The sequence below is a fragment of the Mycteria americana genome, chromosome 4, assembly GCF_035582795.1.
Source record: "Mycteria americana isolate JAX WOST 10 ecotype Jacksonville Zoo and Gardens chromosome 4, USCA_MyAme_1.0, whole genome shotgun sequence".
NCBI classification, from domain to species: Eukaryota; Metazoa; Chordata; class Aves; order Ciconiiformes; family Ciconiidae; genus Mycteria; species Mycteria americana.
In genome coordinates, this window is record NC_134368.1 from 12,573,231 (window position 1) to 12,585,760 (window position 12,530).

The following is a 12,530-nucleotide window of genomic DNA, read 5'->3' on the forward strand; positions in this document are numbered from 1 at the left end:
TCCACTGTCAACTCTGAGGTATCCCCAGCCATCATGAGAAGCACATTTTTAAATGTCTGAGAAACTTTGAGCAAAAGATCAACAGACAGATTCAGGATGAACATGTTTGTCTTCCATTCCTAGGTATCTTCTAAACTGTGTTTCATGCAATTTGATCTTTTCTTGGCTGTGTGGTCTTTCATCTGTCTGTGCCACAGGTCTCCTGAGAAAAGCAGTTCTAGTACTTCCCTGGCTTCCAGCAAGGTAGTAAGAATAAAAAGGTAATGAAGTATTCAGACTACTGTGTGGGGAGCCCAAAAGATTTTTTAAATGCCTAAAGCAGGCTTCATCAGCAACAACAATAAGAGTCTGATTAGCTGAAAAGCCAGATTTCAAGCTGAAAGCCAGTCTGAGCTATGCACCTGTAAGGAGTGATCAGCAATCATTTGTAAAACAAAGGTCATGTACCACCAATCGACATTTTGATTTACCATGACTAAGGACAAATATGAAACAGAAGACTTAAAACATTCTTAAATATTCTTGTGAAGATACACACACAAACCCAATCTCCAGTCCCATGCCATGGAGCAAGGGCACTGAGTAATTTATTTGGTTTCGATAAAACATTATGAAAATGTGTATCCAGGCTGACAGCTGCAAGCAAAGAGAACAGAGTGATTGGATATGTAAAGACAGGAATTATAAAAGTGAAAAGAAGGTGGTAATGAGCCTGCTACTTAAGGTCAGGCTTCACTGAAGTACAATTAGAGTGCTAAGCCTTCAGTTGAAGAAAAAAATTCAAACTGAGAAAGTGAGTTAAGTAAAGCTACTCTACGGTTAGGCATGAGGAGCAGGGGTCTTCTTGGAAAGCATTTCAAGATTTCAATCCATTTGGTTTAGGAAATGAAACTTGGAAATGTAAACATATGCTGGATAATTTGCTCCAAATTTGCTGGATACAAACCTGTATATACCATGTGCAAACAGCAGGATGCAGTGAAATGGATGAAACATGCACAACAAATAACTTAGGTTATGTCCCAAAGGGAATGTTTTTGGGTTTTGTTTGGAGAGTCTTTACTGTCCACAGCTGGCTGCTCAGCAGCTTGCACAGGCAATACGTGATAGTGGACTGGACTCAGAATTTAAGATGCTTCAGTTATAGTTTATAACATTTCTGAAGGCATCTGGTTAAAAAAGTGGTGTGAGTGGACTGGAATGATCTGTAGTTCTCAACACTCAAAAATACCTTTAACCGTATGGACCCTATGACATTTAACATACATGCTTTGCAATATGTTTCATTTGCATAGAGAATGTATGAGAAGCCTGGCTGGGAACAACTCATGGTTCTTGCATTGCTCACTTACAGAAAAGAGCAGAAGCACCTAGTTTGCATTGTGCACCCTCATGTCCTGGCAAGGAAAACCTACTGGTAAAGGGAGAAGAGCCAGGGATATGCAGAAATGGGACCAGTCATGTGGCCCGTGTCACATCCATAAGACACAGGGAAAAACAGCTCCAGCTCAGAGAAGGAGCTGGTTGCGTACACTGTGCCAGTTGACATTTTGGTCTCCCAAGCTTCTGGCACTGAAAGATATTCATATGTTTACAACCTTTCTTAAGGTCATCTCTGCTGTGTCTCCAGCTGAGCCATTAAATATTAATTGGACCTGCTTTCCAAAAATAAAAAGCAGAACCTCTAATTTACTTGTGTAATTAACACCTCCTACAAACCAGGTGTCCTCCTGAACCAGACCAAACCAGCCATTTGCACATCACAATCCTGAAATATGCTATGTGCTTTTCAGACAGACACACAGTTGCTTGTTCATTCTGTGCACACAAGTGCACATCATTATTTTGGGGAAAAAAAGCCTCATATACAACAGAAAATATGCCCTCCAGGTGATGTAGTTAAACCTTCCCACTCACGGAGGATAGTTCTCTTCAGTTTGGGTTTTGTTTTTTTTTCTTTAAGCACTTTACCTCGAGGAGTTTGAACATCTTGTCACAGGTCATTTTATTCAACAAGGCTCAATGCTGCTAAATTTCTCAAAGGGCTCAAATTTTAACTCATAGTTGTAAAGAGCACGATCACTTTCTGGTCGTATAAGAGCACTTGCATTAAAGAACTTTGGTTCCCACATGCTTAACCATATAATAAGCCTAACATTGCAATTAGCTCTGAAATTTAAGTTCAGTACCACCATTACTCTTGTTAAGACAAGGTAAATATGTATTCAGTAATCACTGAGCTGTGCAGATTATTCTGCAAAAGTTTATTGGGTGCCGATTTACCCAGATGAATAACGTGCCTGCTCTTCAGTGAGGCTAAGGAATTTGTGGAGTGGAAATTCACAGAACCCGAGGTCCTCATTGCTCAGCGGCGATCTAAGCTGAGAGACACATAAGTTTTCAGTATCGCACAACCCAAGAAAGCTAGCTTTGTTATTGCACTTGGACTGAAGCACATCTATCTTGTCAGGACTTAGTAGGCTGGGATCCAGCGCATACCTAAACCTTTTGGGAATCTGTAGTCTAAGCACTACTTCACCTTTATTGCCTCAGAAACTCAGTCTGACTGTCAGTCTCAGAGCTTCCCTGCAATATAGGTCCTAGGCAAAAAAAAAAAAAAGTTTATATTTCTTTTGGAAGAGCCGACTCTTTTTGTGATAAATAAACATCAGAGCACTCATCTAGGAAATGGGGCACGCAGACTCGCTTCCTTCCTCTGAAAAGGCAGATTCAAAACTCCATCCTCAATCTTGCCAGAAAATATCCAAATCATCAGGCTTGGACATACTTTGGTGGAGATGTGTTAAGAAAAAAAAAAAGTTGAATGTCTCCTCAGTTGCATGGACTCCAAGTTTGTGCTGCAGAATTTATACTCTGACTGCCACTGGATGAGGGTGTCACCCAGGGAAGGTGCAGCTCTCAACTCCAGTCTCTGCAGCTAAAATACAAGTTAGGAGAAGGGGAGAGGACTTTCTTGCTGGTTCAGATTGTAACCAGAAGCTGAAAAATCACAGCCCAGGATCTTTTTGGGCCCTGCTGCTAGAAAATGATGCTTCTCTTGCACACTCTAACAACTCACCAGTGTTTTCCCTCAGCAGCCACAGGTGGATGATGGCTCCTTCTGCTAGGGAAGTCATCGTATCAGGCAATTCCTGCTGACCCCCGTGGCATTTCCAACTCCACAACAGAACTGCCAGGTATTTGCTAGTTTCTTGTCTCCTAGCAAAAGCCACTCCAGGCAGGAAATCGAGATAAAGGGCAGGAAATCGAGATAAAGTGTCCTGGAGCACTACCTTGGAGTTGGCAAGAGTGTGTCAATGGCAAGATGCCATTTTGGACATCACGCTTCAGCTTTGTTCGAAATCTTCTGATGCAAACTAAACCCTGCTGTCAGAGCTGCATACCCAATGTTTGTTTTATCTAAAATGTCAGTAATCCACAACCTTGCCACCCCTAGTGAATGCTCCCATCATGTAAGATAGATGCTCTCACCTCCAGTATAGTACTAACTCCTTTTATCCTTTTTGCAGCATCCGAAAAAATGGGGGCAAAGCGTGATTTCACCCTACCTCCTCCTATCCCCAAATAACCTGGAGCATGGTGAATGAAGCACCAAGCTAACAGGAGTTTTGCCTACATCTGGAAGCTGGGGGAATGAACCCGAGACCTCTCACTGAACGCTTCCTACTTGGTTGGAAAAGCAGAGCAAGGCCTTCTCTGGTGAGGATTGGAGAGGGGGGGGAGAGAAGAAGGGAGAAAGAAAAATTTACCTGCAGAACTGTCTGTGCATACTGAGCAGAGGAAGATGTCTTCTGGTAATGCTAAACAAGGCACTGAAACTTCATTGCAAATCAAGATTGAGAGGACTACAGCTCTCCTCACCCTTCCTTAGTTTCTGGTGTCTTTACATCTGGAGCATACTGTAGACCTTAGCTTCCTAATTCTCTGTGGAATTTAAATCTAAAAGACAATCTGGAATACCCAGCACAGGCTCAAAATCTTTTCTTTTTTTTTTTTCTTTTTTTTTTTTCCCCCCCATCTAGACCTAAGCACCTCCGGAAATGTTCAATGCTTTGTGAGGCTGACTGGTATTGTAAAGTGTGTGCATGACAACACCCTCCACTGGCAGGAATAAGCTTCATTAATTAACTTAATAGCAGATGTAGCAGTTTAACTATGTCCTGTTTTATACCTTTAAAATGTGGCTTATAGTTTAATAGCTTTAGAAGTTTATTACTGTAAAGTTTTTTTTTTCCTCCTCTACTATTTTCTTGATACTAAGAGAAAAAAATAAAAGTAAAGATTTATTTCATTTCTATTGCTTGGAGGTGACAATTTAATACACTTAACTGTATGTAAAATTCATTTCTTAAAGTGAGCACCGTTTTGTTTAGGAAACCAAAAGTAAGCTAACAATTGTAGGTATCATTAAACTCATGTTTATTCATAGATAAGTGCTGTAGTCTATCAAAACTTTTTGGCACAAAACTGACTAAAAATAACTGAAAATTTAGCATCCCTCTCACCCCCCACAGAGATATCTGGTCCTTATGTTGCAGCTGAAATGGAAGACTGAAGCATCAGGTGGCAGAGGGGGGAGGCGTGTGGAGACAGAAAGGAAGATAGTAAAACTGGAATGATTCCATAGACAACTTTTTTTTTTTTTTCTGAAATACTGTATTTACACAAAATTGGAGAGAGTACAAATACTTTACTAAGAAGACAAAACCATTATAGTACATTCAATTTAAACACAGGCAGAATTATAGATGCAAAACACAGAGGCCTAAGGTACTTGCATGGCAAAAAAAAAAAAAAGCGTCAGAATGGCCTCAGAGATTAAAAGCAGGAGATAAGAGAATATTTTATTTGTTACACAGCATCACCTTTCCTTGACTTCAATGGGATTGCAATAAGACGCTCTCCTTCCTCAGTGTGGATGATAGGAAAAACCCGCTCGATGTGCTGACTGCTCAACACTGGTTTTACAAAACAGTTAAGTGTGTACTTAATTTTCAGCATGGGAACAGAGCCGTCAACTTCAAAGGAAATTATATTTGTGCCTAATCACATGCTTATATGCTTAGTTTGATCAGGAATAGCCTTCTCAATGCTTAATAGGGTCAAGTCCATTGTTACATAAAAAATAAGTGTTCTTTACTGTCTTCTTTCTTTTTTTTTCTTAAAATATATTTTAGAATTGCTTTAATTTTCCCCTTACATACTCGATTAGAAAATAGTAGCTTACTGAATGCCATAGAATATTTTGATTCATATCTTATATAATCAAAGGAATATTGTTCAAAAATAATTCCCACATTTTTCCAAAGCCTGTTTAGATTTAAAAATAAATAAAAGAGAAAAATACGTATAATAATAAAGCAGCTTTGTGTTTCTGGGCATTTGGCAGCAGGTCTGTTATAATATCTCTCAGACATCTCTTGGTATCAGTTAAAATCACCAGATTAATTGATCATTATAAAAGAAAAGATTGTACAATATTATTACAATCCACCAAATATAGCCAATGCATGAAATATTTTACACATTATATATCCCTTAAAAAGAATTAATATATTTTAGCCTCTTCTTTGAAAACAGATAGCTTCTGAAGTAATATATCTTAAACACAGTGGTATCTGTCACTTCTACTGTCTAGCTGATTTTTTTTCTGCATAAAAGCTTGTTTGAATAGGACTACTAGCTCAGTGATGGAACTACAGTGCTATTTAACTAAATTCCATACATGTCTTTGTTACTGTTGCTGCAGTTATTGTAATCACATACCACTGAAGTGCTAAATATTAGTAACTCAGATATGTGGACTTTGGTTATGCTTGATAGAATACTGGCATATCAAATATATGTACCACTTCCTAAAGGCTATGTTACAATCATGATGCCTAGTAATAAATAATAACAATCTCAGATTCAAAGTGCTGACCCATATCACTCACTTGAGGTACCAATACAACAAATCAATCAATTAAAAGACTTATTTGTAATGTTTGAAACTAACAGAGCAGATCCAGGGCTGCCAAGTTACATGCGCAGCACGGCAGACTCCGAATGTTTCCTTCCAACTTGGGCATTCCTGTGGTCCCAGAAGACACTGGAATATCATGTCTGATATGGGACGCTCCAAAACATGCCAAGTCTTCAGAAATGCAACATTAAAAGCTCTCTAAGCTTCTCTAAAGCCTCCAAAGGCTCTCTTAAACTCCTCAAGCCTACTCCGTTCACTCAGGGACAAGGCTTTGCCATATATTGTACTTGGCTGCAGACCAAGGAAGAACCTTTCATGAAAGTCCACAATGAAATGCATTGCATTAATGCAGCTTTCACACCCTGGAGACACTGTCACCACTGTCAGCATGAGAAGGAAAAGGCAGCTTTCCAGCAGCAGCAGACACCTGTCTCACTCAAAGGGGAATGCTTTTCACGTTGTTAGTTTGTTCTGTGCAAGCAGTAATCATTTTCAGTGTCGAGAGAGCTGTTGTACCCCGATGATGGATACAGGTCCCTCTTAAGTATCCTATTGACGATGTTGATCAGAACTTTTTTGTACTGTTGACGTAAAAGTGAGTAAACAAATGGATCTGATGCAGCCTTACTGTAGGTGAGGCACTTGCTTATAATTCCCCAGTAGTAATTTATGGTAACAAAAGGAAGGAGCTCTATCAACCTGTTAAACATTAAAGAGAGATGGAAACACTTGAGTGTTATATTCACACTGAGCCCAGTGCTCAACTCATGCTTCATGAAACATTAAAGTAACACTTATTTTCTTACAGTACTTGGTCCCTGCAGGAGAAGGGCCCTGTACTTACTTACTCCTTGGATTCAATAAAGGCAAAGGGAACTTTCCTAGCAAGGCCACTGGGAGACAACAATCATTCCCTCTACGGAAAGAGAGAAAAAGTGTGTTTTCAATGTTAATGCTCCTATACATCAGAGATAAGAAAGTGCTGCAGTTTATTGCTCACTTTCTGAATTTAGAGAGTTGTGCTGGTAAGGGGTCAAAACCTTGGTGACATAATTGACTGCCCCTCTCCCATGGCAAGCTTGAGATAGACACATGTGACTTGGGGCATCCAGGCTCACTCAACTCTGTGGCCTAAGTATAGCTGTTCAGTGACACTTGAGGCATTTGGGCATAACCCCCTTGGCATCAGGCTGCTGCTCCTGGAAGCTGTGGGTCTCCGCTAGGTCCTGTGTCATATCTGCCAACCTATGTAAAGGTTTTGGATACTATGCAGCATCTCAAATGACACCAGAAACCTGGTCTAGATCACTGAATCCACCCCCTCAGGTACAGAACAGTGAACCTGCATTACACCACTGCTGTGAATTATCACATAAGCAAAGAGGATTTATGCTTGACCGTTGTACTACGAAGAACAACACAGCAGTATCTCAGAGAGATTTGGGTGGCAACTGCAATCCCACAGTATGCTTAGGAGCACAACTGCATCTACTTACCTGTGAAAGTTTCTGTGTGCACTTGGCTGACCGCTAGTTTGGCCAAAGAAAACAAGGAGACAACACTTTTATCATCATTATATGACCAGCCAGCTGTCTCCAGACCTGTTTCTCCTGGTCTGTGCTTCACAGATGATTAGTGGCCTCAGCACCTCAGTTGAGATGGGTGTATTAATCATGGGTGCAGAAACTGCAACTAAGTTAAAGAGTTTTTCCACAGAAGTGAGAGCAAACCTTCAGACTATTCCAGCAAATGTCTGGCATGCAACTCATCTGCAGTGGGCAAACTCTCCCGGAAGGTGGAAAGAACAGGGTGAGAAGTTTTTATTATCTGTACATCTTTGTGAAACCTTTTGCAGGAGCAAGAATATACTATTTTGCTATATTCATTCCAGAAGAAAACAAAAGTACCATGACATAAAATAGCCCTTTTCTGTACCCTAAAACATCACTGTTTGAAGATGTAAGATCAGAAGCTTTCTCAAGGCTTGAAGAACCTTTTGGACTCTTTCCAAAGTGCAGAGCTCTCAACTTGCAGGGTGTTGACTTTTGAAGCTGTTCCCATCCCTCTGCATAGAAAAGCTGACTTACCACCACTAGGAGTGAACATTGCAATAAGTGGTTGAACTCTGACAGGAAAATTTCTCATTTGTATGCATAAAAGCAAAATCATTCCTATGGCAAGTGCTTTTAAAAAACAGATGACTTCTGTTTTAAGCTGCTTGGAAAAAATTCCAGTGAGTTCAAAACAGAGACAACAGGAAGACAGAAAATGTGAGGAATAAATAAATGTACCAGACACAAAACTTGAGAAATAAATAAATGTACAATAAATAACACTTGCTGCATGGTTGCTTAGGTTTATCCCATCCTGTATATCATCCTAATACAAGAAATATATATTTTATATTTACATGATTGATGTTTTTATAAAGACACTAAATAAGAAGAGTAAGGTATCTTTCAGTCATGAAAATAGATGTATTACTATGTGTTCCCTTTAATGTATTATGGGCCCAAACATAATTGCACTGAAGCCAACAGAAGAAAAATTACACAGAATTTAATAAGATAAAGGGCCTGACCAAATCAAGTCAGCCTTAGAAATATCCATCTGAATGCATCTTAGTATCATTCTCTTGTTTTCAGTGCTGTTACAAAAAAGATTAAATTAATCTGTCGGCTCTTAGTGAACAGACGAATATATTGCTAATGATCATAATCTCATTCACATTTCTGAAACGCAACCTGAGTCACCAGGCCAAAGAGCAAGAAAACGGGGGAGGAGATCTCTCACATTGCCTCCATAGAGATCGTTTCAGCGCCACCTCCCTAAAAACCAGAATGGGGGAAGAATGGAGAAATGGGATGGCAGCAAGTCCTCCAACCTCACCTCCACCACCACCGTTTATCTAGTGTTGCCTGGACACTGTCTCGCCTTCGGGGCAAAGAGCCTTTGAGGATGTCCTCCCCGAATACTTCCCTTTTGCTGTGGCTGAGCCACCTTGGTCCTTGTGACTGAGACAGAAGCTGTACCTTTACGCAAGCATTTATATAAACCAACCCTCAATCTTCTCTCTAGTGACACATGAGATACCAGTTTGCCACACACAGAAAATGCACCATCTCACATTTGCCAAATGCAAGGTCTGAAGGCAGAAGTCACTTTTTTTTAGAAGTTTATGAGAAATATCTCCACCCTGAAGAATGTGGAGACGCTGGAATTTGCTGAGCTTGGTAATGTTCAGATGGAAAGAAGATGGCAAAATCCACTTTGCTCTATATAATTATATCCTGATTATGGCAAAAGTGAATAGAAAATGACTCAGAATGTACTGAACAGTGATCAATTAACCTTTTAACTCTGTGATGTAATGTTAATATTTGTAATAATCCTTTCAACTGCAGAAAAAAAATGCAGTTATCCAGGCAATCAGTCAGGAATCCCTTTCAACATATAAATGGGAACTGAAAGAAATGTCATCCTAAAGGTTAAAAAACATCATCATTTTTGTGCATTGGCCTCAGTCTGTTCCCCTACCCATGTAAGAAAAGTGCAATGACAGGGATCATAAGCAGCCTATATATATGTGACTGTGTAAGATCAGTGTGCTAAAGCTGGCCAATTCCTGTAAGCTGCTGTGGCTGCAGACCCTGGCAGCTTGGCAGCAACCTTGAGGAAGCCGTCAGCAGGGTGGTTTTGCAAAGACTAGTGCACCTTCCTGAACAGAAGTAAATTCTCTTCAAGTGTGTCTTGAACACACTGTGAAGTGGGAAATATTTTAGAAAATCACTAGTGAAAGATGTAGCCCATTTCAGCTTAGAGATGAAAGGCTAAATCCTGAGGTGCTGCGATTCAGTAGAGTTACACTGGCTTCCAGCTCACTGATTTATGCAAGATTTAAAAATAATAACCATATGTTGTATAAAGACTATGCAAGTACAGAATGAGAATGATACATAACTACTTAAAAGGTGCACACCACCGGGGTGGATGCCAAAGATTCTGACCAGTTGAGGAGCATGGTGTTTCCTATACATTTTAAAAGTCTAATTATTGGTTTTCCTGGAAGATAACTCTCACACGTCATCACAAGGCCATGCTGCATCATTAGCAATATATTTACAGACATTAATGTTTCCAGACACAAAGCTTATCTGACAAATTATCAGCCTGGATAAATTTAAATTGTGTCACCTCAGCTTCCAATAGCAGCAAGTTTGGCCTTATGCCTTTAAAAAAAAAAAAAAAAAGACCTGAGATAATCAGGAAAAGCTGTCTGGTTTCCTCTCTATTGCTTGGGTTGAGCTAATAAGGGAGGTTGGTGAGTCTTTTAAACTGCTTTCATCTCCCACTAGCATGTAATTAATTCCTGGTACTTGTCCTAAAAGCCTCTTGCTCTTGGCAGAGCTGCCCAGACCTGGCTGCAGTGAGGAAAGGAGAACCAGAAGCTGCCAAGGCTTTGCCCAGCAGCTGGGCATGCGGGCAGGGTCGGCGTGTGTCTGAGTGTGTGTGCGCGTGTGTGTGTGTGTACTCTGACCCTCAGAACCAGCCCCGGGTCTCTGTCAGGCTCTGGAACCCCAAAATTATCTGTACACTCCCCCCCCCCCCCCCAGGGCACCTGCGCATCAGAGGGCATACCAGTCCTGGAAAGTCCCCCACCCCAACAGGCGATACGAACCTGGTGATAATGTAAGGACCAAAACAGATCACGAAGGACCCTATAAAAATACTGATTTTCTTGGTAGCCCGCTGCCTCCTCCGTTTCTGTTCATTAAGACAGCGCTGCTTCACACTGCAAAGGGAAAAGAGCAGTCGGTGGGTTAAGGCAAGAAGCGAGGAGGCGAGATGTGAGCCCAGGGGAGAGGGGAAGGACTCGCTCCCGGCCCGAGAGCCCCTGCCCCGGGGGAGGGGAGGGCAGGGCAGCCCCTCCGCCGGCCCGGGAGGAGGGCAGCCCCCGGGGCAGGGGAGGGCAGCCCCGGCCCCGGAGGGTGGCAGCTCCGGCGGGAGGGGAGGGCAGCCCCGGCCCCGCCGAGCCTGGGGACGATCGCAGGCACCAAAGCAGCGGCTCCCTGTTAAAGCGAGCTCGGGCAAGCGGGAGCACCCGGCGAGCGGGACTAGCATTTGAACAAAGCAGGCTACAAATGCACAAGCCACCGTCTTCTGGCACTATAAGCAGCATCTGAAACTAGAGGCAGAAGCATTCGCCATGTGGCCGGGGCAGGCAGGAGTGCAGGAAAGGGTGCTGGGGAGACAGGACATCCTCTCCGCCCGGGGTACCTACCGCAAGTGCCCCGGGGCTGTGAATACGAACACGCACGCATTACCTGGGGTGGATATCCACCAGCAAAACCAGAGTCTGCATGGTAATAATGTCTATCCGCTTGCAGTGGAACCGGGCAACTTTCAACACCTTTAAATAGGTGAAACACAAGATCACCAGCGACAGCATGAAACTGGTGGAGTGAAAGACGATGGTGAACACTGTAAACCTTCTCCGCTCCGTCTCTTCCTTCAGGTGCAAGGTGCAAGAGGCATAAACGCTGCTGTAATCTACCCACGAGTAAAACAAGGATACCAAGGGGAACGTGAGGGAGTGCAGCCACGAGTAGGCCATCAGTATCACAGCGTCCTTATACCGCATCTTGCTGGTGTAGCTCAAGGGGAACACCACGGCAATCCATTTGTCAATGCTGAGCGCTGCCATGCTCAGCATCGTGTTGGAAGTCAGGAAAGTTTCCAGGAAACCCACCGCTTTGCAGATGCAGCCCCCGAGGGGTTGCTGGTTCCTCAGGATCCCCAGCAGGGTAAAAGGCATGTTCAGGATGGTGAGGAGCAGGTTGCAAAAGGATAAGTTCACCAGGAAAACCCCGGCGACCTGCTTGCGGATCTCGGTACTGTAGACGAAGCATAGCAGCACCAGGAGGTTGGAGAGCAGAGAGACAACCAGCACCAGCACGAGGAGCAGCGCCAGCAGCACGCCTGCCAAGTCCATCTCTCAGCGGGTCGCCTGGAGCGGGCGAGGGCAGGAGGAAGGGGGCATCCGAGCCGGCACCGCAGCCTCGCCTGCCGCCGCCCGCGGCCGCCCGCGCATGTTGCCGGCGGCGCGGGCCGGGGGGCAGGGGGCCGGGGGAGCGGGGAGCAGAGCCGGGGGCAGCGGGGCGTAGGGAGAGGAGCAGGGGGCGGGGAGAGGAGCCGGAGGTGCGGCGAGAGGGGCGAGGGGAGCGGGGCTGGGCGGCCGGTCGGGGCAGCGGGGAAAGGACCCGCAGGGGAGCGGGGCCGGGGTCCCCTGATAGCGGTGCCAGGCAGCGGGGGAGCGGGGTCCGGGAGCAGTGGGGCCCGAGGCGAGGGTAGGGGCGCCGGGGCACCCGGCGACGGGAGCCGGAGGCAGGGAGGAGGTCGGGGCACCCGGGAATCGGAGCAGGACCTAGCGGGTCCGGGGCGCCCGGGGACCGGAGCCGGGGCTAGCGGAGCCGGGGGTAGCGGGGAGCGGGGAGCCGGGGCCCGGGGCAGCGGGGAGCGGGGAGCCGGGGCCGGGGCAGCGGGG

General features: G+C 44.2%; 1 protein-coding gene across 1 annotated transcript; it reads right to left on the reverse strand.

The window, feature by feature from the left end:
- Positions 1 to 6,447: 6,447 nt before the first annotated feature.
- GPR78 (G protein-coupled receptor 78) lies at positions 6,448 to 11,978 on the reverse strand. The gene is made up of 3 exons (XM_075499166.1): positions 11,311 to 11,978; positions 10,665 to 10,778; positions 6,448 to 6,685 (listed from the first exon to the last, which is right to left on the reverse strand). The coding sequence occupies exons 1-3, from the start codon at positions 11,976 to 11,978 to the stop codon at positions 6,448 to 6,450; spliced, it is 1,020 nt and encodes a 339-aa protein (XP_075355281.1).
- Positions 11,979 to 12,530: the final 552 nt, after the last annotated feature.